The sequence below is a fragment of the Pseudopipra pipra genome, chromosome 4, assembly GCF_036250125.1.
Source record: "Pseudopipra pipra isolate bDixPip1 chromosome 4, bDixPip1.hap1, whole genome shotgun sequence".
Classification (NCBI taxonomy): Eukaryota; Metazoa; Chordata; class Aves; order Passeriformes; family Pipridae; genus Pseudopipra; species Pseudopipra pipra.
This window is the reverse complement of record NC_087552.1, coordinates 28,265,343-28,291,855: the sequence shown is the minus strand read 5'-3', so window position 1 is coordinate 28,291,855 and position 26,513 is coordinate 28,265,343. Positions and strand designations below refer to the sequence as shown.

General features: G+C 39.0%; 1 protein-coding gene across 3 annotated transcripts in view; it reads right to left on the bottom strand.

Moving 5' to 3' along the window:
• Nucleotides 1–9,781: 9,781 nt before the first annotated feature.
• Nucleotides 9,782–26,513, bottom strand: part of EGF (epidermal growth factor) — a 57,611-nt gene continuing 40,879 nt past the window's right edge. The window contains exons 20-25 of one of the 3 annotated variants that reach the window (XM_064652099.1): nucleotides 25,343–25,462; nucleotides 23,420–23,570; nucleotides 20,577–20,741; nucleotides 17,122–17,224; nucleotides 14,100–14,202; nucleotides 9,782–12,632 (exon numbers count right to left, since the gene is read on the bottom strand). In XM_064652099.1, the coding sequence (XP_064508169.1) occupies nucleotides 12,409–12,632; nucleotides 14,100–14,202; nucleotides 17,122–17,224; nucleotides 20,577–20,741; nucleotides 23,420–23,570; nucleotides 25,343–25,462 (866 nt within the window). In that variant the 3' untranslated portion in view covers nucleotides 9,782–12,408. The remainder of the gene's footprint in view (nucleotides 12,633–14,099; nucleotides 14,203–17,121; nucleotides 17,225–20,576; nucleotides 20,742–23,419; nucleotides 23,571–25,342; nucleotides 25,463–26,513) is intronic. The other 2 variants (XM_064652100.1, XM_064652101.1) reach the window with 2 other exon arrangements.

Genomic DNA, 26,513 nt, shown 5'->3' with positions numbered 1-26,513 from the left:
TTCTACATAGACAATAGTGCTGCATCCTACAGCAGTACCATAATTTGTATTTTTATTATTACCATTTGTGGATCATTGTGAGCATTATTAAGCCACATCATGTTGCAGCAGCATCCAGACTTTTCTGTTCTGCTTCCAGCCCAGCAATGGCATCGTCCAGCCTCATGCTCAGCCTGCCAGACTAAATGGGTGATCTTGCTCTGGCCTTGACTTGAGTAGATGTGGGCAAGTCTCTGGGCACAGGACTGCAGGACATGGCATAAGCACTCTTTGCACAGTAGAGATGTCTCATGTGTCCAAAGAGCTGATTGTCTGTCTCAAGAGGTACAAAGTAGAGACACAGAAATAAAGCACCACATTGACCAACCTCAAAGAGCAGTTAAGTGGTGAACCTGGAACCAGAACAGAAAGTTGATACATTGCATTGATTCATGAAGTCCCTCAGGTCATATTTGATCTGCAAAGGTCAAAGTGAGAAGGAGTCTGATCGAACATGAAGATCCTCTCCTTGAGGTCCTTCTCTTACCAGCACCCCAGCTTGATACCTGGATGCAGGACCCTCAAAGAGCTGACAGTGGCACATGTTTAAGATAATGTACAAGGGCTGCTTTAAGTTACTTTGAAGAGAGATTCAATACCCCTGGAGACTTGGCAAAATTAATGAGATGGGGGAGCAATGATCTTTTTTTTTTCAATTAAAAAGAGAAAAAGAAGGAGCGAGACCAACCTTTGGAATTTCAACATGCGAGAACAGATCATTTGCAAGAGTCACACTCAATCTCTGTGCCTAGCTGAAGGGAATTTGTGGTTTCATTTCAGGTCCTTTAAGACTGTTTTTCATGTCAAAATTACATATTTGCTATATTTTGTCGCTCTTCCAGGATTTACTGAAACAAAGGAAACATTTGAATGAGATTTGAGACAACTTCTTTCTCACCCGTCAGGAAGGTAATCCCCAACCTTCAGATAAATGCAGGCATGTGGTTTCCAGTATTCTCACTCCATATGTCTTCACAAACACCAAATAGATCTAAAGTAAAAGGACGTGTTTTTCCCTCATAGATCAAAAAGTTATAGTGATGGACCTTGCCCAGTATGATCCAGACTTTCATCCATATAATGCCTTCATTTGTACTCCCTATGGAAATACAGACACCCTGGCACAGAAATCAGGAGACAGATTGAAGATACCAACCCATTCCAGCACTACTGATCTCAGCCATGCCAGCAGTAACTGGAACAAAAGCATAATGCCTTATTTAGGAATTGATCTTTACAGGTGAACCACTGCAACAATTTGACCACTGTAACTCTGAAATGAGGTAACCACTTGTCATGGTTTGAGATAGTCCCAAAATCCAATTCCCTAGCTCCATCCCCCCTCCCACATGGTAGTGTTTTGTCCTGACTCACGTTCCTAAAGAAAAATTATGTTTAATGTTTTGTGACAGCTCTTTTCCTCCAATATTTCGGAGTGAACACTATAGAAGAAACACTATAGCTCTAATATCTGCTACTTAATGAAACCTTGTGCATATGAAATCTGCCTTCATGGGTTCATGTTCATACTGGATTTGGGGAAATATCAATGAAAGCAGAGGAAGTGACTACAGCAAAACAGAAAAAAAAACAAAGGTGGACATATAAAGCCAGCACCACACCACACCTCCAACCCTAATCAAAGGAAAATTTAATCTGTGTATATCCATTCACATGAGGAATTTTTGTCAGTACAGCTGTTTCAGTCACAAATCACACCTCAGTACTCTGGACACTGTCTGTACAGTAAGTCCAACCCTTACCTTACTCCAGAGGCAAGTTTCCTCTGCTATAAAATGTAATATAGGGTGAAAACTTGGGGCACCAAGCTTGAGTAGCCTTGACACAACCAAAGCCTCCTTATTTCCTGTATGAACTATTGGGTCTGGCACTGGCATGAATGGGTCTGTGGCACTGGCACTAACAGGTCAGGCAGGGGAAACAGCAACTGGAATGACAGCTGCCCACTTGGCTCCACCCCTTACTGGCCCAAGTATACATCTCTCAATACTTCTGCTTTTCTTTCTACATGGCTGGATACCTTTCCAGAGCAAGGAAGCGGGGGGGGGGGGGGGGGGGAGGGGGAAAGGGGGGGGCAGGAATGCTTTACATTGGATTTTTCCATTGGAGAAGGATGTAGATATGCAATTAATTTTTTCCAGGAAGGCAAACATTGAGCTAGACAAGATTGTCTTCAAAATCCCATTGACACACCAATACATTTAGTATGTAATATAGGAAAGTCTGTATGACACACTGTGATGTTTCTTTCTGACATAAATGGACAGAAGTTATGCATAATGCAAAGCCCTAAATGCTGACAGACATTTGCAAGAATGTTTACATTTATTTTTCATAACCTCAAGAAATCGATCTATAAAGACCTCCCATGAGAGACTGCATTTGGCCCTGAAATATTGTCCTGAGAGACTGTGTTTCTATCTTCCATCTGACACATTTTACAGAGGGTATCAGCATATGGATTTGCACCTCAGCTGTGTCATGAGCAAAGAATTGCTATGGTTTTAATATACTATGCTGGGACATTTAAACATTGATATTGTGAGGTACTACTTTACAATTCCCATTAGATTTGTTGTAAAGCACACATTTATGAAACAAAATATTGCTGTATTCACCCATAAAACTCTGTGTTATAACAGTACTGAGCATCTGGTTTTAATCAGAAGTCAGGAAATTCACTGTTCTAGCTGGAACTCCATCCTTTCCTAAACTCACTGAGTTTAACTTCTGCATGCATCTCAGATGTGAACAGGTTTCATAAAAGTCTTGCTGCCCCTACTGAAAGATAAGCACAACAGGCATATGGGTTTGGATTAAGTGACATTATCAGGGACATTTCTACTTTTTGAGTATTTCTGATGGAGCAGCGATAGTGAAGTAGGACAAAGGGACAACACAGAACATCATTGCTAATAGTCTACATAATGGTGTTAGTGCTGTGAACCAGGCACGTTTGAACTCAACTTTTGAATTTAAGCTCTATCTGAAAATGGTTCAATACTTTTGGGATTCTGTTTAAATGAATTTAGTGCTTCCTTTCTCTAAAACTACATTAGGGATTTTGCCAACAAACTACAATCAGGATTGAGCACCAAAATTAATTTTTTTAGTGTAAATCTTTTCTAAATCATTTTGTTCTTGATTAAGACAAAAATCCATAGGAGGAAAGAAAATAAATTAGTGTAATGCACATAAACAAAGTGGTTGAATTAATGTTGTACAAACAGTTTTGAATGTACTATTTAATAATTTTCAATTGATCAGCTTTGCTAGTAAATAAATGGATTTTCATTTATGGGGGGTTTGTAAGAGTTCTACAATATATCTAGTATTCTCTTGATCATTTCAATCTTTGTTTTTGAGGCTTTTCTCCATTCCTACAGCTAAGTCATGCCCTCAGCTATAAGTTTGATTAAAAATTGGGCCCCAAAGCCCTTCCCAAGAAAATAAGTGGAGTTATCAAAGTATAGGAAGAAAGCTGAATGAATGCAAACACTCTTAAAATCTAAAAACAAATTGAGAGTTCTACAAAACCAGATGCTCCAGCAGCATTCACCAAATCGGTGAAAGGTTCTTTTCACCTCTGATCCTATACATTCACATGACTCCTCTGAAGCTTAGCCAAACTCTTGTGATCTGCAAAGTTCTGCAAGAAAATACCAGAAAGGCTTGAAGGGGGAAAAAAAACAAAAAACAAAAAACAAAACAAACCCAACCCACTACACAAAAAAAACCCTAAACATCTCATGACCTGCAGGATTCAAGCTGACTGGAAATCTTGCAGAGAATTAGCCAGCCTCTCAATTTTCTCAACAGTGATCATAGATGTACCTCAGTAGGGACATGCTACCTCAAGCTCACAATCTCTTTTTTATCCAGCAGCCAACAAGGCAAATCATACACTCACAATTATATTTAGCTCTTAGAGTTTTAAAGATAAATATATCATCCTGCTCAGAGTACCAGTAGATGGATGTCACTTTCATCTAACATCTGAAACACTGAAGCAATTCACTGTTGTGTCCCTTTCACCTGATAGGATGGAAAATTTTAAGCTACACATTTCCAGGAATATCTAAATTCCTTTTTGACAAAGTGTCAATGGACATTGCTTCTTAGCTGTGGTGGTGAAGTAGATGAATGGTCTGCCTGCACAAATCTGTGTGTTTCAATGGGGCTAGGTGGTCACTCAGTAAGACAGAGAGTGTGTGATAAGTCAATACAGTTCAGTCAGGTAATCAACAAGATGATGTTGGTATTTGATCCAGATTCCCTATTGGCTTGAGTGCAACAGTGGGCATGTGTGTAAAGCACAACCCAGTGTGAATACATGTTGCAGATTGGCTCTATCATCTCTCTGCCCAGAAGTACTGAACAGAACCTCACCCACAGAGGTAGCTCAGACCTCATTCATCCATGGACTGGGGCAAAAGTGAGGCTCTGTGCCCTTGGAAAGAGTTTTGTTCCTCTGAACAAACCAGCTTTGTAGTATTTTTTGTATATATTCGTTGTTCATTAGTTTAATAACATAATCTATTCTATTTAATCTTTAATTCTTTAATTCAAAATATGCTACTGTAAAGGTGGAAACACACAAACATGCATCCGGAAGAGCCTCAAAACACTGCATTAGAAATAGTAGTTTCACACGTGGAAGTAATAGGAGGAGAAATCTGTAAGGAAGAACTTACATTAATTTATGTCATATGAGCTATGATCTAAATTTATCTTCAGGAAAGGCTATTCTGATGAACCATTGCCTTTAACCACTGTTTCTTCATTCCCTCTGTCTCTTCTAGACCATTAACAGGATAAATAAACTCCCATTTCATCTTTATGATGAGGAGATTCAAAATGTGCCAGCTGTTTCTTAAATCATCATTTAAGATGCTTCCTGTCCTCGTGGGCATTTATTTGGCTTTTATGTATTTGAAGAAGCAGACTATGGATGCTTGTTAGCTATGCACAGCATGCAGGATAAATGCAAATGCTTGATGGTGTACCAAATATGACCCTTTGTTTTTGCAGATGGGAAGCAGAGGGATACTACCCAGGTTACAAAGCCATCTAAATGTAAGGCTGAATGAACTGTAATAGAACAATAGATGGTGGGAAAAAATGTAGCCAAAAAGAAACCAGAAGAAAAAATACACATTAAACTGGAAAAAGGTGAAGTGTGAAATCTATCCCTTTTCTATAAACACATGTGGAAAGAATAACACCTAGGCTTTTTATTGTTGGCTTCCCCCCCACACCTCCTTTACATTCCAAGAGAACATCTGCCAACTTTTGGCCGTATCCGTTTCTCTTCTGTTGTTTGCCAGTATTAGTGCACTCTAGCACACATTCTTTCCTAAGACTTCAAAACGAGTCATTTGTTAGGTCTAACTGTTTAAAGAACCCAGCCACCCTTCCCTCCCTTGCTTAGAGCAAGCTGGGTGGTACACAGCGCATTCGCACACCCCGGCTTACACACCACGAGCTTGGCTGAAACCTTTAATTGCAAAGGCTCTTGAACCAGACTTCACACTGCACGCCCTGTGTTATTGTAGATCAGAAGACCCCTCACCAATACATTCTAGTGCTTCTAATGCTCCCTTTGTCCTAAAATACACAGTGAAGCAAACATACCTGTGTTTTGCTTATTGAAGCTGCTGATGCAGAGCTTCAGTACTTCTGCTCTGTAAAGCATTTCTAAAATCTTAGATCTGGATCTGCTTATCGTTACACATATAAACAGAGGGTGACTTCACCTCTGCACAAAAAGATTAGCACAGTTTAACTGTTAAAGATGGACTCTATGGTGAACAGGCTCCAGACAAAGGGCTGAGTTTTACCAAAAAAAAAGATTATTTGACACCATTAAAAAATTAAATATTGAATAAGTTAGGGTGTACAATACTCACTCTTCTCATATAATAATGTGACAATGGGGTAAGATTCAGATTTGATGTAAAATATGCCAACACATTGCTAAAGCTTCACCCACTTCAAACAGGTCTGTGTCTGGAGCAGAAAGAAATATAAATCTCAGTCAGCTTGATTCCAAGTCCACTGATTTTAATGTTAGCTTTGTTTGTAAGACTAGCCCTTCTGTCACACCAAGAGCTATTAGAATATATGTAACAATTCTTATGCCCTGCTCACTCTCTCTCTGTCTCTCTATCTTTCTTTCCTTCTCTTTTTTTCTTCTAGTGGAGAGAGTGGAAAAGCTTGCAAGGACCTGTTATGTGCCTTATGTCATCCCATGAGTAGTGGAGTGAAGAAAAGAATCAAGAGCTCCTGAGTGCTCACTACCACTCTCTAAGGTAGCAGCATCCTCAGCCACAAAGCCCTGAATTTGCATTTTGAGTAAATGATATATGGGACGCAGAAGAGTAGTGAGCCACTGTCTGGATGAAGATTTTAAGTTTGGTTTATTATTACATTAAGCCTCAAGGTAGGTCAGATACAGATCCAACTGCCTTAACATTTGATAGTGTTCAGTTCTGGGGTCACGGTCACCCCTCTATTACAAAATTGGGCTCATAGTGTGTTTTGATGTACTTCCTTCATAGAGATTATTAGGTATAGAAAAGAGAAAAGGACTATTGTAATTACAACATACAGTAAGCAGTAGAGAGTGCAATACATCTGTCTTCTGAAGGTGGTGCTAAGCATATTTCTGCATTTAGACAAACAAAACTCTCTTAGAGGTCAAAAATCATAGTACAGTGATTAAAGATACAGACAAAGCCAAAAAATGGGCATTTAATAGCATGTTTAGGCTCTCATTTAGGAGATTTTGTGGAGAAGAGTGTTACTTAAAACTAACTGCTGTTGACCATTGGAGAAATGAGGAAAGATAATATAATCTTATGCAATCCTAGTTTTGGTCTGTTCCCTTGACCTGGATTAACCTTTTTCCTTTTATCTGTATTTTAATTCCAAACACCTCACTTGAATGCGACTGTATCCAGGTCTCTGCTAAAAGCTTTAATGAGCAACACTAAGGTCAGCGGAAATGTTTGAACTTTATTATTATTTCATACAAATGCTGTAGGGATTCTTCAATCTCCCATAATTATTAGTGGTTTTGGTCTCCAGTGAGATGTTCAGCATCTGGCTGTATTAGTTTATTGATTTCTTTTTTAAATGGTTGTCTTTCAAGAGCCATTTAAAACACGTTTCTTCTTCTTAACCTACTGTGTACAGGCACACACACTGAACAAAGGCTGCACAGAGCTGGGTCCAACTTTCTTTTGCAAACAAGAAGTAAACAGCAAAATGGCCTTTATAATCTTAATGTAAATATTTCTATTTCTTTCTTGAGTGAAAAAATTATAAATTTATACATAACACACTTTCACTACTCTTACTATATTATGATTAACTACTGTTAATGGACCAATGAAATATCAGCTGGACATTCTTTCTGTTTATTACATCACAATCAAATGTATTGTTTTGTGCAATCAATATTAACAAAGATCATGTCTATTTAAATATGCACACTGTTGTGTAGACTGAATAGAGCACATAAAACTTGTTGGCTTTAATAAATGGAAAGCCCAGAGAAGCTAATTATTTTATAAATTATTAAGTGTTCTTTTCATTGTTTGCATCCTATTAATACCTAGGGAACTTATTAATGGACCAGGACTTCAGCTGTTCTGTTTCCAGTAGCTGCTCACATAAAAGTGAGTAATTCCCTTACATAATGTCTTTGACTTAGTTGCAAAACCAATCCAAATTGGTTTGGAAAAAGACCACATGGGTGAGGCCAATATTGCTCCATGGACTGAAAATTGACAGGATCCCAAAACCTGTAATGAGCATACGGTGGGGGTCAGACTGACAAGGACAGATTAGGGGTAACATGGACAAGACTATCTGTGAACTGAAGCTCCTGGAATGTATGTGATATAATACTGGATACTGGAAAGGTAATAGTGTCACGCAGCAGTGAGTGCAAGCAAAAACATGGCTCTAGGACTCAGATGTGCTTAAAATTAAAATTGAGATTGTATCCTAACTTCTTACCTGGAAAATAGACAGCTGCCAGACTACGGGTTCTTGATCTATGAAGTGTAGAAGTTCCTTGACAGCCTTGGTTTAGCTTCAGCTTGCGTCTTATAGAATGGGAGAGCCATAACCATCCCCTCCAGAAAGAAAGTAGGCAGGGAGAAGACATTTTGGTTGTAACACCTAGGCTTGAGGAGGAAGACATGATAGTGGCCAGGGTCCCAGTACAAAAGGGCTTCTGCATCTTTATACATGACTATTGCAGCAGTTGCCTCAGAAGTCAAGTTCCAAAGTCTTGAAATTGCAGGATATTAAGGATGCCTAAGGCTGGTAAAAAGGGACTAAGGCTTTTCACTGGTCTGAATCCAGTCCACCTTAGTACTGAGGAGTGCCTGAAAGTTAATCCCATGATGAATGGTCTTCACAAAGTTGGCTGGTTCTGGTCCACATCAAAATTGGCATTAAACAGCAGTCTCAATAAAAGATCAGAGCCAACTTAGGCTATCGCCCTTGCAGATTGTGTTTGGGGTGCATTCCTGAGGCTCTGGGGGAGGCTTCTAGTGCCACTAGCTTCTTTCCTTTTCACATGCACAGAGATAAAGATGGCAAGTTATCAGAGAATGAAGCAATAACACCAAGTGTGTCCTGAAGACTAATGGAACAGTGTAGGCATCACCCTGAAATAACGAGATAAAATTACTCTCAATAAGACAAAAACACAATATATGTTAAGAAGGCATAGGCTTCCCCTAATTAATCCCATTCTGAATAACTTTTTTTTTTCCATAATTTTTTTAAATGTTTTCATTCTGAAAGAGTGAAAAATTTTTGCCTGAAAGATAAACCTCTGCAAAGCTGCAACTTTCTGCAAAAGGGACTTAAAATTAGATGTGTCATGCAGTTCTATGACTGGAGAACATTGCATCGCCTGTGTCCATTATGAATTAAAATGAATCATTCCTCACTTGCTTACAATAAAAATATGGCTTTAGAGAATTGAAATGTAAACTTCAATAAAGTCAGGATTTACTGAACTAAACAAATTCATTTTCTCCCTTGATCTTTAAAATTGCCCATAGTTTTCTTACTTTGGACTTGTCAAGCTTTTCTCCCACTATGTTTCTAAGTTCCTCTTTTACAGTTTAATATATCACAAGTTAATTTCATTTTTAAAAGTCAGAGTACACCAATTTAAGGTCAATACTAAGTTTGCTACATACCCAGAAATTCTAATAATTTTAAAAGTTTTTTTGGTAAGGAAAGTTTAGCCTAAAAAACCTCAAGGATTCAACTACTTTAGTTCAACACACCTGCATGTAAAGCCTGAGAATAACATCTTGGCAACCAATTTTAAAACATAGTGAAGCCATGGTTAATATTTCTATACAAACAAGCAGCAACCTTCATAACAGTCATTTAAATGTGCACAAAAAGGAGAACATGGCTTTTACTGGTTTGTGGGAACGTATAACTAAAACAATACATAAAAACTTACTGTATTCAAGGTTGGATCTACCTGTGAGCTACAGCAGATAATCTTCATTAGAACAGATTCTCTGAGTGGAGAACAAGAACCCCATATCTGCAATGCTGAGCCAACACATTATGCACTGTGACTTCATGAAACCAGTGGATCTATCAACATACATGATATCAGTTAACTGAAACCAGAACTGTGCGTTCTCTTCTCTTAAAGAAAGAGGGACATCAGGGATTTTGTTCATTTGTTTGTTTTATTTTATAAATCAATAGCTTTATAAACATACAAATAAACCAAATATATTATATTTGTGTTGAAATATCATTTCAAGGTTCTACATTAAAGATTATTTTCAATTTAGAGATGAATTTAGGAAACATTTAAAAGTCCAAACAGTATAATTACAAAAAATAGGTTTCCCAATCTTATTCTTTAAAGAATACAATCAACTTAAAATTAGATCCTTGGACTGAAGGAAAGCAAAGTAAACAAAAACCCAGGATAGAACAGTAAACTAATTTTTAAGGAGTCTGAGACATCTTTATTTAGTCAGGTTTCAAAGTTACAAATCTTTATTTCCTTTGATTGGGGAAACTTCCAACTAAATGTTGACTGTCATTCAACACACTACTTGGATTTTAAGCTCACAAACATACTTCACCAGAGAAACTCAAAGTGCATGGATCAAAGTCTTGTTACTGTGTAACTTTTATGGAAACAAAATGCTTTTCTGAACTGGGGCCTTTACAGCTGGACTCTCTTCCCGTCAAAATACACAAGATCAATGAACTGAAGGACGGGAATCCAAACTAGATTCTTTTAACAATGTTAATTAAATTAAACTATACTGAACTTAAAATCAAATCTACCAGATACTAATGATTCAACACGGTGGTTTCCTGCTCCTGAACACAGTTTAGTGTGCCAACACTTCTAAACCATTTCTCTTTCCGTGGAAATACCCTTGTTGCCATTCACACAGGAGAACGAGTCTTCATAGCTGCTAGTTCCAACTAACCTCTGGAAATGCCTATTTTACAAGTTTATTCTGAATTCAGAACGAATGTGATTAGAAAACAGATTCAACAATTCAAAACTACCTGCAAAAATCACTTTAGAAGACAAATGACAACCATCTACACAACAGAGCATTATAATTTTTGTAATTCTGACACCTTGGACTCAATGTTCTTACTGTTTACTTACCAACATAAATCAGAACTAACTTCACAAAGTTACTCAAGTGTGTAACTGTTTTAGATAAGAGGTAAGAGCCTTTCAATACTCCTTCTCATGTTGGCCTACAGAGCTGGTAGAAAAATTACAACATCCCAAACCTTTCTGGCAGGATTCAAAAAACCCCAGAAAAGCAGGATAGCAAACACAAAAATTAATAACATTTGCCACTATTAACCAGCTAATGAATTACAAGGAACACTAGTGGTAGGCACTGTAGCAGAGTTTAAAGGAGGTGTCCAATAGTTACAGTAGTAGGCTTCAAAGACAGAGGACTGAGAGGTACCATACAAATAATAAAAACATTATTAGTAATTTAGCTGATTTCCAGATGTCTTCCAAAATGCTCTGAAAATGGCACAGGAATTCAAGGTAAGTGCTGAAAATCACTTAACATCACAGAATATTCTGAGTTGGAAAGGACCCACAATGATCATAGAGTCCAACTCTTACGTGAATGGCCCGTACGGGGATCAAAACCACAGCCTTGGCATTCTTAGCACCATGCTCTGACCAGCTGAGCTAATCTTATGTTAAACAGTTAAGCTACAACTCTGTATACAACAGAGCTTTATAAGAGAGTTAGTTCTTAGTAAATAACTGGAAGGGAACAGTAGCTGTTAGAAAGACAGTTACAAGAAAAATTGGTTTAGTTTTCCAGTTGTTCCCTTGAATTTAACAGGTAGCAAAAATCAGCTGTGTGGAAGTCAGTCCAAACTGAGGTGGCTTTTTTGGGTTTTTGACCCACTCCTCCTGTTGTTTTGGAACAGCAACTGGCTGCACTTCTGTCCTCGCACTGTCCTACATAATGGACCAGGTTTTGGTGCCAGACACACTTCTGTGAGGCCAGGACAGCTCCAGCACATTCCTCTTCACAGGGCTGAAAGCAGACACAGACCCACCTCCTCGGTCCAGAGACAATCCTGTTACGCTCTGAGGGACCAGCGTATACTGGGAAATAAAATGGAAGAATCACCTTTTCCGTCAAATGTCACCCACCATTAATAACATATGCCCACAAATCATCCTACAGCACACCAAACCTGAGAAATGCAAGATCCCATTTGGTGCTTGCTCACGGAAGCAGATACAAGAACATCTGAGATGAAGTCCAAGAAGTTACACTGGCCTGTCAGCAGCACTGGGGAGAGGAATATAGTGTCCATGAACAGTATTTTAATAAAAACATTCATTTTGAACTAATTTTTCTGCATCATCTTCCATTCCTGTTTCTCTGCAGCTGTCCTTGTGACCCATTTTCTAGGCAGTTTCTAGACTCTGTGTGTGTGTGAAGACCACTACTCACAACAAGCTCCATAAAGAAAATATTTATCACTCATAAATCACCCATTTGTCTATTTTCCCCTCAGTGTCCTTGTAGCAGGCAGTTAATGAAGTTAGCAGCAGTGATATTTATAGAGTACTCATTGCCAACACGTTGCTCATAGTAACTCTTCCAAGCAGAGATGACAGGGAAGGAGTGGCAAGGACTTCTCTAGTTGGTTTTGATTTGTAGGGTTTTTTCAAAAGCAAATTTTAGTGAAAAAATGAGTATTGTTTCAGTGTTTTGTGAGTTCCCATTCTCTGCTGACTTCCTTCTTTTCCCACTCAAACCCAGGCTGCTTCTAGTCTGGCTGCATCAGCAGGCTGGCTGGGGCAAGAGTGCAGGGCTCCCTTTCCAGCAGGGGCTTGGGATGGATGCTCCAGGGAACCTGGGGAGGGCCCTTCGCCACTCCCGGGGGCTGGCATGATTTCTCACCAACAGGAACCTCTTTCTGATGTCCTTGTTCTCTCTTCTCTTCAGTCAAAGTCTCTGCTGCTTTGTCGTATGTTATAGGCTGTTCTTCCGCTGGAGAAAAGATGGATATGTATTACTGAAAGCCATTTGAGAAGATTCACCACAATTAAGCTAAAAGAAAAGTAATGACAGCTTTGAGAGAAGAAAGCTACGAAAGAAAGCACAGGATCAGGTCCAGAAAATTGCAATACCAACTCATGTCAAAGAACATAAAAACAGGCAAAGTCAAGAACTTGCTTCTGATTTTAAGAAATTACTTTTCGTGGTTTTCCCTTTTAATTCGTAACAGGGAAAGGCATGCCCATAACAGGAAGACTACCCACCTGGCACAATTAAAGTCCCCGCTTCAAAGTCAAAAGATCTCAGAATTATTCTCTGGCGTGGTATAAGAACTTCCTTTAACATGTTAGAAAAAAATCCAGATTATTCACCAGTCTTTTTGTCTAAGGTGGTTGAACCACTTTTGCTAAAATTTTCAGGGAAAAATCAGACACCTATCATGGGAAATTTCTGTTCCAATAGCTGCATCTGATAGAACTATAAATGAAAACAGTCTCCTAACAGTCTTCCAGTGCTGGGCGGTACAGTTCTAAACATGTTCACAATATTAGTCCAACTAAGTAAATGTGAGGCATATTTTCTACTGATGAATAAAGGGACTACCCAATGTTTAAGGACAGGACTGGGAATTTTGAAAATCTTGCAAGATGTCTGCCCATTCAAGTATCCTCAAACATTTGTCTTTGTGTATTTCTAAGTGACTGAGGCAAACTGGCTTCTCTAGTAACTTCTGCACTTAGGAGATATATATGGTAAATAAGATAAAGGGTTAAGGATATCAGTCTTTCTCCATCAGTTCTCACCATTTGAGCATTAAGTGATTCAGTTGCCACCTATAAGACAATATTTCCTAAAATTCAGAATGGTCCACCTGGTAACTTGTGGGCCATGGAAGCCTGTTGTGTGCTTCATGCTACCTGCTGTCTCTGGATGAGGGATGGGAGGCACATCTTGTTCATTCATCTCATCTTTGTTTAAGCACCAAACACACCCCAAGCAGCCAAACATCTGTTTAACACAAAAACCAGAACTGCAGTTGCTGCCACAGGAGTCGACGTGGACTCCTCATACATTGTCAGTTATCCTGCATGAATTAATAAGGACTGTCAAAGTATACTGTTTCGCAGATATACATTACCCAACAGTAAAATGGGCTTAACTTCACTTGCAAACCTGTGAAGGTCTATATAGATGCAAAAATCCAATATTATTCTATCACAAGAGGCATCTGGCTTCTTCTGAGTGTGAAAGCACTGTTGTAGTGTAGTTTCTCATGACTAATCTGCAAAGTGAAGGACTGAATAGTCCTTTACAGCAATATGAACATAGCACCTGCTGTGCACAGCAGCTTTAAAAAGACCAGAAATAAAATTTTGATTTCTCCATCTCCTTTATCTGCCATTGGTCCTGCTGGTACAAGGTGAGGAGAGACCTAATAAGGTAAGTAATCCTACTCACCAGATTCTGAAGGACAGGCAGGATGAGGATCTGCTGTCTCACACTCAATTAGATCAACCACTTTACTCTCCAGAGAGCTGTTACACTCCTTAACAACCGCAAACTGCAAATACATACAATATGCACAAAATATGCAGAGCCCAAATTAATATAAAATGCATTGGTTTTCTGAAACCCAAGAGCCAAACTGGAAGGGCCACCGACCCAACCACAGAACAGGGAAAAAGGTCATCCTGGTTTCTGGGATGGCCCTTCCCCTGCAGATAATTAAACATTTGAGTTGATGACAACCTCAGTCTTTTTTTGGTAAGCACACAGTCCCAGTCCAGTAAAGAACTACCAACTCTCTTGCCTTGCAAATCAACACTTCCAGGTGCAAGAACAAAAGCTCATGAAAATCAACCCTCTCCAAAATACTGAGGGCCATTTTTAAAGTATTAAAAAGATCTGCAGGAATCCAGACAGCAGGAAATCATCAAACAGAGGGAAAGAAGTGAGTCTCCCTTTCTGGCTCTCAACACCACCTGGGGGCATGTGGTTCCATCATCCCACAGTGACCATGAAATCAGAAGACGAGACCCTCTGGGGAAACATGCTGAAAAGACCAGGGGGAAAACAGAAAAAACAGAGGTAGAGGAAAGCAATGTGAAGCACTGTGCTGAAATTGTACAGGGGGAAAGAGGAAAACCCAGTAAAGGGGTGATGTTTAAAGAGCAGAGACAAGGAAGAGAAAATATCTGTAAATAAGATGTTCCAACAGAAGACGGATTTGGGGGTCCTGGTGGATAACTGGTGGATTTATGTGGATAGAGTATAGATGTAGCAGCTATGCTTATTCAGGCGTCAGTTCATTTACATAAAATCTGTAGGCTTACAGCTGCTAACCCGCATATGACAGACCCCCAGAGGAAATTCAGCTACACTGAGCTCTGCAAAATATCTTTGGCTGTACAGCATAAAACACTTGGATTAAAAGTCTGTGAACAGCACCAAAATCCAGGCACATGCAGAAGTTTACTGAGGTTTATATATCAGTAGGACTACCCTGGCTTGTGGAACTTTCATATGAACGTGGAAAATATATGTAGGCGTACCCCTAGCTAAATGTACTCTCACTTGGCAGAACAGAAGTGAATGGAAAAGTGAATGACACCTGGACAATTTATACGTATAGTTTCAGTATCACGGTACCTAACACTTGATATGTGTGATAGCACAAAAGCTCTATATTAACCTAGATGGACAAGAACAAGAAAGTCTTTTCACTCTCTCTCACCAGCCTCACAAAGGAGCAGTAGCACTGTGGACTACCAAATGAGTGAAATTCATGAGTTCTTCACAGTTTCTGCATACACATCATCCAGTCCCGATATGAAGTCCTTCATTAAGATCATTAATGTTGAGTAGATCAATAGCACCAAAAAAACTATTCCAGCACCTTAGGAGTTGAGGACATATAGGGTTTTCTGTCCCTGATGTAGTATAATCTCTTTTTTTACATAAAGCTCTCCAGTAATCCACTTGACATGAACAGTAGAAATGGACAACTTCCCTGCTTCCACTGCTTTTTGGCAACTCTACAGTTTCTAACCTGAGTGCATTCATGCATGAAGCCCTGGTGAACTTAACAATTAATGGCTATATCAGCACAGAGAAAATCACATGCATGAAACCAGAGGAATCCATTACTGTGTAAGCAGCAATAATCAGCAAGGGGTCAGTGATTTCCTCTTCCAGTCTGACACAAGCCATTTGCAATAAATTACTTTATTAATGGATTTGATATCTCCCAGTGCATGCTGAAATATAACACGAGTGTGTAATAGATGACTAGGTTAGATTTGTTTTTGTTGATTCAGTCCATTGCTTAGCTGTGGACATCAGCAAAAATGTCACTGGCAACTTGCATTAACTACAGGGTCAACAGCAGGTGGGGACAGAGCTGATGGGCAGCAGGCCCCCTAAAGCACTGCTCCCAGGCAACAAGCTGTTCTCAGACCCAACAAATGTTTCTGATTTTCCCAACCTCAGGTATTTTGCAAACTGTGGATATTGCCTCTGCTGTGAACAAATGATGACATTGTCATGATTCAGCACATTTACTATCCAGTACCTGGAGGAAAAATACTAATAATAAAAGATTCACCAGAGTATGCAGTTGACCAGCTAAGGAACAATATGTCATAATCAGGTTCAAGTCAATTCAGCGCTACTGACATATGTTTGACAGTGTCTTCCAGTGGCTACCCAGTCACAATTCCTGCCAGAAGCTACCTAAACTGCTTGTGAGGCCATTCTGAGAAAGGAGTCTCAGACCAGGCATAGAAGTGGCCACAGATGCAAGTTATGTCACTTGTCAACTTCAAGTTCCAGTTGCAATCACCCAGCAGTGTAATGTCATTCTAACACCAGTGAGAATCATGTCCTTAGATCAGATTTTATGAGGCCAAATGCGGCTTAAAAAATGACAAAAGAAAGAGTCGTGTACAACCAGAGCATGGTGGCATTTTTACCTACACCAGTGTAAAATTAGTATTTCATATATCCTTCCAAAGTATCCAATAAAATCCTGGTTGTTTTTCTCTACAAGGCAGCAGCTTCTAATACAGAACATTTAATTTCATCAACCTCCAAAATAAAGTTCAACATCTCATGTAGCACAAACAATACTTGGCTTCCAAGAAGCCTTTTTTACAGAGGGCATACTTTCCTGTGAAAATAACTCTGTGATATGCCATGTCATCACATTGCCATTTCCTTAATTTAGAACACAGTTCCCCAACTGTTGTATTTGAAGCTAACAATAACACTGGCTAATGGTTGCAATACATCCAGGCAGCTGTGAACTTTGAGGGATAACAATGAGGTAAGATGAACTAGGGTTCACAGCAAAGCACTTGATGACTCTAGCAGTTATTTAATGTATTTAAGATGTGAATTATTTGATGGATAATCTCAAGTGGATCCCTAACACTCTTTGATCCTTCCTGATTCCCTTTCCACTCCACATTAATATAGTTACCAGAGACTTGTTGCTAGTAGGTGTCACGTTCTCATTGTCAGCACGGCTGCTGGCATCTCTTATCGCTTCTGCATAGAGATTCTTCTTATACAAATTTTGACTTCTGCAACAGAACAAAAGATGAAGTAAATTATTTTGCTTTGGGAGGAACAGAAGATGCTTTTTGTCACGTTATTCTATCAGTATTTACAGAAGGGACATATATTTTGTTTTCTTTTATTAGTTTGAAAGGCTGCATTACTCTTACCACAATTTTAATTACCACACAGTGGTTAAAACAAACAGCTTGTCAAAAACAAAAGTCAGTAAGAAATGAACAAATATTTGTTCTAATGTGCCATCTGTAAGGGATCATTCATTAGAATGAACAATAGGCCTCATAATTTTAACTAGACCCTTCCATTTTCTTATATTATTCTATCTATAACACATTCTTCTTATAAAGATTTGTTTCAGCCAATACAATGAAGAGCATTTGTGGGTGAAGCTCAGAAATAAAAATTGGACTGTATTTTCGTACACTATTGGTACAGTTATGAAAGTCTCTTCTGTATTCATCTGCACCATTCATGAAAAGCAACAGTTTCAGATGTTACTGTGAAATAAACAAACTGAAAGTCTCAAAAAGTTTGGAACTAAGACCTTCCAGAAAAAATGCATGACCAACAGAATTAGTGCAAAGGAAAAAATCCATGAGTAAAGTTTGGAGATGGAAAAGGTCAGAACAGTAAGCTATAAGTGGCTAGTTCCAGAAATTCAAAAATTGTTATTTTTCCAGTCAGACAGCAATCACTTATAAGACAGTATTAAAAGCCCATATAGGCCCAAACATAAAATTTTGTTTTACACTGCTTGAGATCCAAATCAGTACATCTTTACTCAGTTTGCAAACATGTTTTTTGTCCTCCGAAGAATCAGCTAACAAAATTAATGTTACACTCTTCAGACTCTGGAAGTCTTAGGTTACAATATCCTTTTACTTGATCTATTCTTAATAAAATCTCATAGACATGCACCAAAGAAAATAGGAATTTTCCTTTTCTTTAGGAATTTTCCTTTTCTGTCTATATAACTTTTATATACTAACTGGGAAAGGGCATATGTCATAATCATCATATGTTGCTCCCTTCATAAAAATACTATGTAAATGTATTTTGCTTTTTTACTGGAAATATGAAAGGCCTGTTTCCAACCTTGATATTCTCCCAGATTGTCTATAACATATTTCTGTATATTCAAACATAAAAAAAAAAGGTAATTGTCTCCTGTAGAGGATAAGACAGGGACTGTTAATATGAAACCAAACAGGTGTCAGAGCTGAGGGTGTATCTACAGAGCAGAATGCTGAGAAATAGGGCAAATTAGTCCATTTTGACTTTTTCTGACATTGTGGCAAGGCTGCTGTGCATGTTTTGATGCTTGAATTCTGCATTGCAGCTCACAGTGCTTACAAAATTTATTACTCAAGAATTGTAAAATCCATTGCACAGAGCTCACACACAGGCACAGTCTTGACAGGGTGCTCGGCTCAAGAGGATCACTAATTCTGCATCTCACTGTAGAGTGCCCAGAGTAACAGATGCCAGATAGACTTGGTGGGCATGGGTGTCTTCGGGTTCAACTGAGCACAAGCAGATGGGGCAGTGAAATCTAGTTAACTGAGCATGGGCAAGAGGCAGAGAATTTCTCAATCCTAATCCCAGTCCTACTGTCGATTTTTGTGTAGCCTTGGCCAATTGAGGTGGAGGAATTGTCCGTGTTAAATCTGTGATTCAGATTTTTTTTTGGGGGGGGGGGGAAGTGTTGTTTCCTTGCTTCCCAAGGAAGATAAGAAACTTGGCGTACTATACGGTCAGACCACATAAATCTAATATTAAGAAAAACACGATGCTGTTTGGCAGACAATAGTCATTGAACAAACCAACACAATAATTCAGTAATACTCAGCCTTCAGGTCACACATTTTTCAGATTGGCAGGTGCGGACCTCCAGCTTCATTTCCTTCAATTAAAAGGAGATAGGCATCTCCATTTTACAGGGGAAGGAATAGGACTATTACAGACTTAATCACTACATTTCAAAATATAGTAGATTATGTGAAAAAGTGATATAGCAATTTCAACCCCAATACTGGCTTCCAGACTCCAGTTAAATAGGGATTTTAGATCAGTGGTTTAATTTTGATCTAGTTATGCTAGTAAAAGCTGCAGTTCAAATTCAGTCGAGCGTGTAATTAAAAAGTTGTTGTTGTGGTAAATAGTTATATTGATCAAAAGCATTTGGCAAGAAAGAAACATAAATCAGGAAGAGAGAGGAAGGAAGAAATTTTATATCTTCACACCTTAAAATTAGTCATATTCTGGCTATTTGTCATGATGGAATATATGAAATATATGGGAAATATAAGAATCTCACAATTTTTCTGTTCTATATGTATCCACTGATTCAAATGTGAATTCCAGGTTATGAGAACAAACCAGGCTGCACTTAGCTTTAATTCTGAACCTCTATCACTAGTTAATAGAAAATAAGAAACATTGGCAGCTTCTCTACTTTTATGGACTAAATATGTCAAGAACCATTAATTAAGAATGAAAAACATTAGCTTCCGTAGTTAACTTCTTTTGTCGCTTAACTTTTTATGTCTAGGAAAATCTAATTTTAAAATTGATCTAAACCACAAACAAAAATCCTGCCACGGATGGCAGGTCAGCATGCAGCAGGAGACTCTTGATTTGGTTGCTGTCTGGCTTTTTTAGTGTTTACTTTTAAATATAAATATGCATTTAAGCAAGCCTCAGAGAACAGCTGTCTGCCAAGGTCATGGCCAAAAGACTGTAACTTATTAAATGCTTAACACTTTCCAGTCTAAGGGGCATCGGTGACATTTAATTTCACATCAGAGCAGGTTCTTAAATAGTGACTGTAGGGATTCTTTTATCACAAGAAGAATCCCAAACCTGCACAATTCATAACAGCCATGGAAAATGCAAGGGAGTACTTTTACAACAGATATGCTTAAGTTCACATCCCCGATTTTACTCTTTCTACTGCCAGGAAGACTGTTTTCATGTTCATTGGTGGAATAATCAGTGTGGAAGATTGCTTTGGAAGGTTAATAAGCTACTTTTCTCAATGGCAGGGAAACTTTCAGGTGCCACTCTACACTGAAAGGGAAACAAAAGTAATGGGATAGGTGGCAGTTAAGAGCCAAACCCTATCATGACAGTTTCAGACATCTAGAACTCTTAAGGGAAACCAAGGAAGAAGCAGAGAGCATGTTCCTGAACTCTCTCATCAACACAAATTATGGCTCTTCTGCAAACCTAATAAGGTCTATTCCTCTTCCCTCCAGACCCATGTTGCTCACGTTCTTCACCATGAGCACTGTGTGAAAGTCAGCAGCAACTCAGCCCGTGTGCTGCACGATCACAGCACGTGTTTGGAAGCATTACCTGTGGCAGTAGGCAGCCAGGAACCCCAGCAGCAGCAGAAGGACCAGCACAGCTACACACACTGTGATGGTGATATTCCGCATCTTCACCCGCTCGGCATGCTGCTGCTCCCACCACTCCAGGTCACTGAACTGGCACCGCTCCCCAACGTAGCCCGTCACACAGCTGCCAAAGGAAATGAGCACACTTTGTAACTGATGGCAGTGGAAAAAACCCACATCATCACTTCAGTGACCTTGCATATTGATTTAACATTGACAACTGCTATAGAAATATCTGGTTGAATTTAGTAGCGGTGAAGACAAAAAGACTTTGAAGGAATGCTGTCAAAACCAGTATAATTCAATATTACAAGTATATTTTTTTTACTGTTATTGAATCACCTACAGAATTATACAGAGAGATTACAATTTTCAGATTCCAATGGGTAAAAAACAGGAAAAAAATAATTTTCTCTTAAATCCTACTGTGTGGTTAGTGTTTTCCATTTGACTGCTTCCAGCAGCAAGCTCTCTTTTCTTTCAAGTAGGCAATATAGGACTTACTCATATTTTCAGTGTGATTTGGTTAAAGGAATTGAATTTTAATCTGAATCTTTAAAATGAAAAATAAATTAAAGTGTTTTTAAAAATCCCTCATATAGGTTAGAAATATCCTTGAAATTTAGTTTTACTACAAGGTTCTTCTGTAGGTAGTTTTTGTTTATCTGTTTGACTTTACCATTGTAAAACACAACATAGAAATATCAGTGCATGAAACCCTCAAATCAAAATTACTAGAAAGTGAGAAATACATCAAAAAGAATTCCAGCCTAGTTTTACTGTGCAAGACGAGACACATAAATAATAAATGGAGAAAAATTAAAATTCTACTAAATTTGTAACAATCCTGAGCAATATGGGCTCAACTCCTTCTCGCAATTCTTACTGGTCTAATTTTACTTAAGTTCAAGGGCTAGTCAAACAAGCAAGAGAAACAGGATTTAACCAGCAGTAGCTTTTACCTAATATTCTGAAATTATTATGTCTGCATTCATTATTAAATCAGGCACAAGTACTCTCATTCTGTCACAATTTAGAATGCATACATGCTGGAAGGCAGAAAAAATGCTAAGTTTTTAACATTAGATCACAATGAATTCCAAATATGATGGAAGATCTACTTTCTAGTGTAAGATCTTTTATTAATAAAAATACAAATCACATTTGGTATGTGATTTCTGCTAGATATTTTTGCTAAATAACATTTTTCCATTACTTCCTTTTGCTAGTTAGTATATGAGAGCCTACATGAATGAATGCTGCCATCTAGTGAGAATTCAGCAAGGTCAGAAGCCAGCAAGGTCCACATACAAAGCCTGGCCCCCAAGAGCATGGCTAAGTATGGTCACTCCTTAATTTTTTTAACTGTTTCCACTTCTAGAACTGAATAATATGTATATTTGGATTCTTATTATGCTCTAACACCTAACAAAAAAAGAAAAGAATATGTGATCCAATTTGAAAGTCCTGCAGTTTTGTACTCTTTAGTTTCAACAGAAGAAATGAGGTGGAAAAAAAAGGAGATAGTTTTCAATGCCTCTAAAATTTACACTAAAAATTCACAACAGATACTTGGGATGACCATGAGTCCATCTCATGCAATGTCTTTGGTGAGCTTAGGAAATCCATGGCACAAAGCACCTACTTCATTCCCTTGTATGTACATGAGATACATTCTTTTCATATTTCTGCAGGTATGGAGGTCTTTAGGCAATGGAGAGCACTCATATTTAAAAATAAGAAAGCCTAGGATGTGACATTGCTTGCAGGAATGGACTGGCACAAGGGTTCCTGCAGTGCAGTACAAGGAAGACCTGGGGGAATGGTGGGTCAAAGAAACCCTTCAACACAAAGCTTGGTCTCCTCACTCCAAGTGACCACTTGAACCACCTGAATTACCAGGACCACCTGAATTACTGAGACACAGAGGGAGATTTGCCTACATGGAACAGCATCCATCCCCTGCACAGGTCCTCACTTACCAGATAAGACCTGAAGGGAGGAGGCAGGCATTGGATTTGTCCCACTGTAAACACATTTATGCTTGATTTTGAAGAAAGATACAGCACAGATTCAAATATAGTCAAGTTACAGACTTGAACGGCAGCATGAAAGGTTTTGAAGAAATGATTAGCCCGTAGGACTAGGCTGCCACATTGAACAGGCTAAGGCTGATTTCCAGAGAGTTGAGATTATTCTCCTTCCTTTTATCAGTGCCTGCAATTGGGGAACCTAGACTTAGGCTTCACAAAAATATTGAGGGGAGAAGGAGGTCTCATTTTTGAGGTCTCATTGCTACTCTCCCTGATTTTAAGAAGGCCGTTATGTTGTATCCTTTCTGCTGAGGACCAAGACTCTTCAAACTGTAAGGGAAGATGCTGACACCACTTCTGGTCCCCCATCTCAATCAGAGAAGACAAGTCAGAGATGTCTTCTTCCACCCCACTGAATGCTACACATGAACAGCAAGACCAACAGCACAATATGTAAAGGAGAGACAGCAAGCACCTCTTTTATAATGCCATGAGCACTAATCACATAACAGCTTACCTCCCATTTCCAAAGCAAAGAATCTAGTCCTTAGGGAACAAATCCAATCCTACTATTAATTGCAATGGGTATGAACAGAATGGCCACATACTGAAACTTACAGTGATCACTTACAGAAAAGAGGAAAGTCTAATTCTAATTGCTAGCATGAACAGATAATATGGACATACTCTTCACTGCCTGCACTTAATTAAGGGTAGCACCATAAGGGCGCCATTCATTAGAACAGAAACTACAAATTTCTGTACTTACTTGCAGGCATAGTCTTGTAGATCAGAAACATAATTGCACACTCCACCATGAAGGCAATATGACTCGTACGAAGGAGGGCATCCTACAATATCACCTTGCACAGCGTGTGTAGAGTATTCATTGCTGACAACAGTTGGGGGAACAGTAGTTTCTGAAACAGAGGATTTCACAAGGACTTCTCAAGCTTTTGGCCACATTGGCAATGTGATCTTACAAAAGAGTTCCAGAACTTCAAGGTACAAAAATAGGTAAAAATATCTAATTTCAATTAATTACTTGTGTTTTAACTATTTGCTTATGTTGTTATCGAATTTAGACACACATAAATTAAGATCAAACTACTAAATATGCTTGATTCTAGATTTGCAATGAAAGAGCCACAGACTGAGTTCTGTCTATTTAGATGTGTGAGTCCAGATCTGAGGAGAAACTGCATTAATTGTCTAGGTGCTTACACTCAAATGATTTTTGCTACTTACACAGCTGTGGGGTATGGTAAATCTCTACCATGCATAAAGCCCAGTCAGAGAGCTAGCTCACATACAGATAGCAACATAACTGGGGAAGTAGGGAACCCTATGGACCCAGTTCTCTAAAGGATTCTGTAGCCTGCTCTGAATTGCACATGCTGTCATCTACACAGCTATCCAAACTAGCTGGTTTTAAAAGTAGCACTAATACCTCTGCACAGCATGACCTACAGTGCAGACATACTCTTACAGAAAAGGAGTGTTTTCTTGCCTACATTGATGCTGTATCAAATCTATAGGTCAGAACAAAACAGATACATGGCAAAGAATTTCTGGCACTATGGCTTAGAAGAAACACACCTAATTGCTTTCATACTATTATGGGATCAGTTTTATGCCTCACACCATTTGTATTGCAACATGACCTTCAATGACATTTGTTTTTTAAAATTTCAGTTGAGGGAGAACTGCTGTGGCAAAGAGCCTCAGTGGAAAGGGATGAGTGAACCCCGGGTGTCTGTGCATTCTGCAAAGAAAATTGCATCTTGCTAAAATTGCTAAAAGAGTAAAACCAGTGTGTTAACACCTATGAAGGCATGCAATCAGGCTGACAGATGAGGGACCTAGAAAGCATTACTTCCAAGTCATGCATCATTTCAAATCATCATTTTCTGAGTGACATCTGAAACTACTGAAAGCTTAAGTAACTGAAAAGATGTTCTATTTAAGAAAGTCATAATTTCCTTCTGTTTTTCTGCAGAAATAGATCTGTGAAAATCACACAGTGTCCCTCCATCATCAGATAGCCACTTGATTTGGAGTAAAATTCACCCTGACGGGGGGGATGACACAGAGTAAGACAATGAGTCGCTTAGCTCCACATTTTCCAAGAATGCTGCTGCCACATTGAGGCACTGAAATGAGGGTCAGATAGTCACTAGTGCTGAACCTTCTGCAGCTCCCTTCAGCAAACAGGTAATCAGATTTTCTAAAGAGTTTCAGAGCCCTTTTGAAAAATTAGTGACTGGATCTGAAAGACAAGTTTTTTCTGAAGAATCAAGTGAGACTTAAATAATGTGCAGTTTCTGAGCTAGACTTCTGCAGTGGGAAGGAAGGCAAAGAGCATTTGAAAAATGACACAGACTGAAATTACCTCCAAAAATATTACTTCCAAGGAGCATTTACTTCTGCTTTTGATTGCAAAGGCCATTAGATAGATTGGTTGTTACATTCAGACACTGAACCTTAATGTAGATATTTCCAAACTAAACTCAGATCTAGTCTCCTTAGTCCACCTCAAAACAGCCTCCTAAAGCAATGCTAGATGCATCCACAATCTGGTCAGTACGTCACTGTACAGGGATGTCTTGGTTTCCAAGTATAACGATTTATCCAAGAACACTGTTCTTAATGAAGGGCCACTTCATTTTATTTGCTCACTCCATTTACTCACTGCAACTGATGCCAGTTCCAGAAGCATGATCAGCACACGAGCAAGTGAAGTTTCCTTCTGTATTTGTGCAGGTCATGTTCTCTCCACAGGTGTGGGACCCCGTCTTGCACTCATCAATATCTGTCACCCAAACAGTCTGCAGTTAGAAGAATGAAATGACTCAGAGCATCAGTTAAAAGGACAGCAGAAGGGTTTGGGGGTGGGGAGCTGCCCCCTGTACTATCCACTTAGTTCAGCCTAAACAAAAAGTTTAGGCAGAAGGAAAATGTCTAGAAACCTACAGATTTATTCAGTTTGTGTGAACACTTCAGTGCATGAGGATCTGAATTACTGTGAAGAGGCTCCCTGATTACAAGAGTTTCCAAGCTCAGAGCCAGTGTTAGGCTCATATATGCCTCTCACCTCCATCCTACTGCACACCCTCACCCTGCCTCCACGCCTTCTCTAGCAAAACCCACGGCAGTAGCTCCTGCCAGGCTGGCACCTGCATGTTCCTAAGCGCCTAAGCATGCCCCTCAAAGGTGGGCCCTTTGAAAGGGTTCGCATACCAGAGTTTGTCAGCCTCTGATTCATTTTATGAACTGTCAGCAGAATATATGTGCCAGATCTACTTTGAGGAATCACAGATCTACTACCCCAGTTTTTGTGAAACGATTGCTTAAACCACTGGGACTTTTTCTACAGTAAAATTAACATGATATGGCTCAAAACAGTATAGAAATGGAATGCAGGAATGCACTGTGAATGAATGCAGGAAGGCATCTAAAATTGAAGTACCAAGGCACTTACCAGTTTCTGGGTTTCATAATACATTTCAAATCATCAAACACAAAATAAGTTCCAGTTCTGTTTACATAAAAATAATATTGTAGTTTTTATAAAATGCTATGAATCTTACTATTTTCTGGATTTCAAGACTTCAGGAAGATAATAGATTGTTTTTCAATAATAGTGGAAGGTAACACAATCCTTCTAGCTGTGCGACTATATCACAGACAGAAAGGTTCCAGGGCTGCCTGAGGGCATGCCTTCTATAGGGTGCTGGGAAAGAAAGAGGAGTTTGTCACTTCTGTGTGCACTTTCATCTCCACTTCCAAACATTCTCAAAGACATGACCTCTGTCTCTGACCATTGTAAGCAAAAGGCTTTCTCGAATCTTCGGCCTCTGATA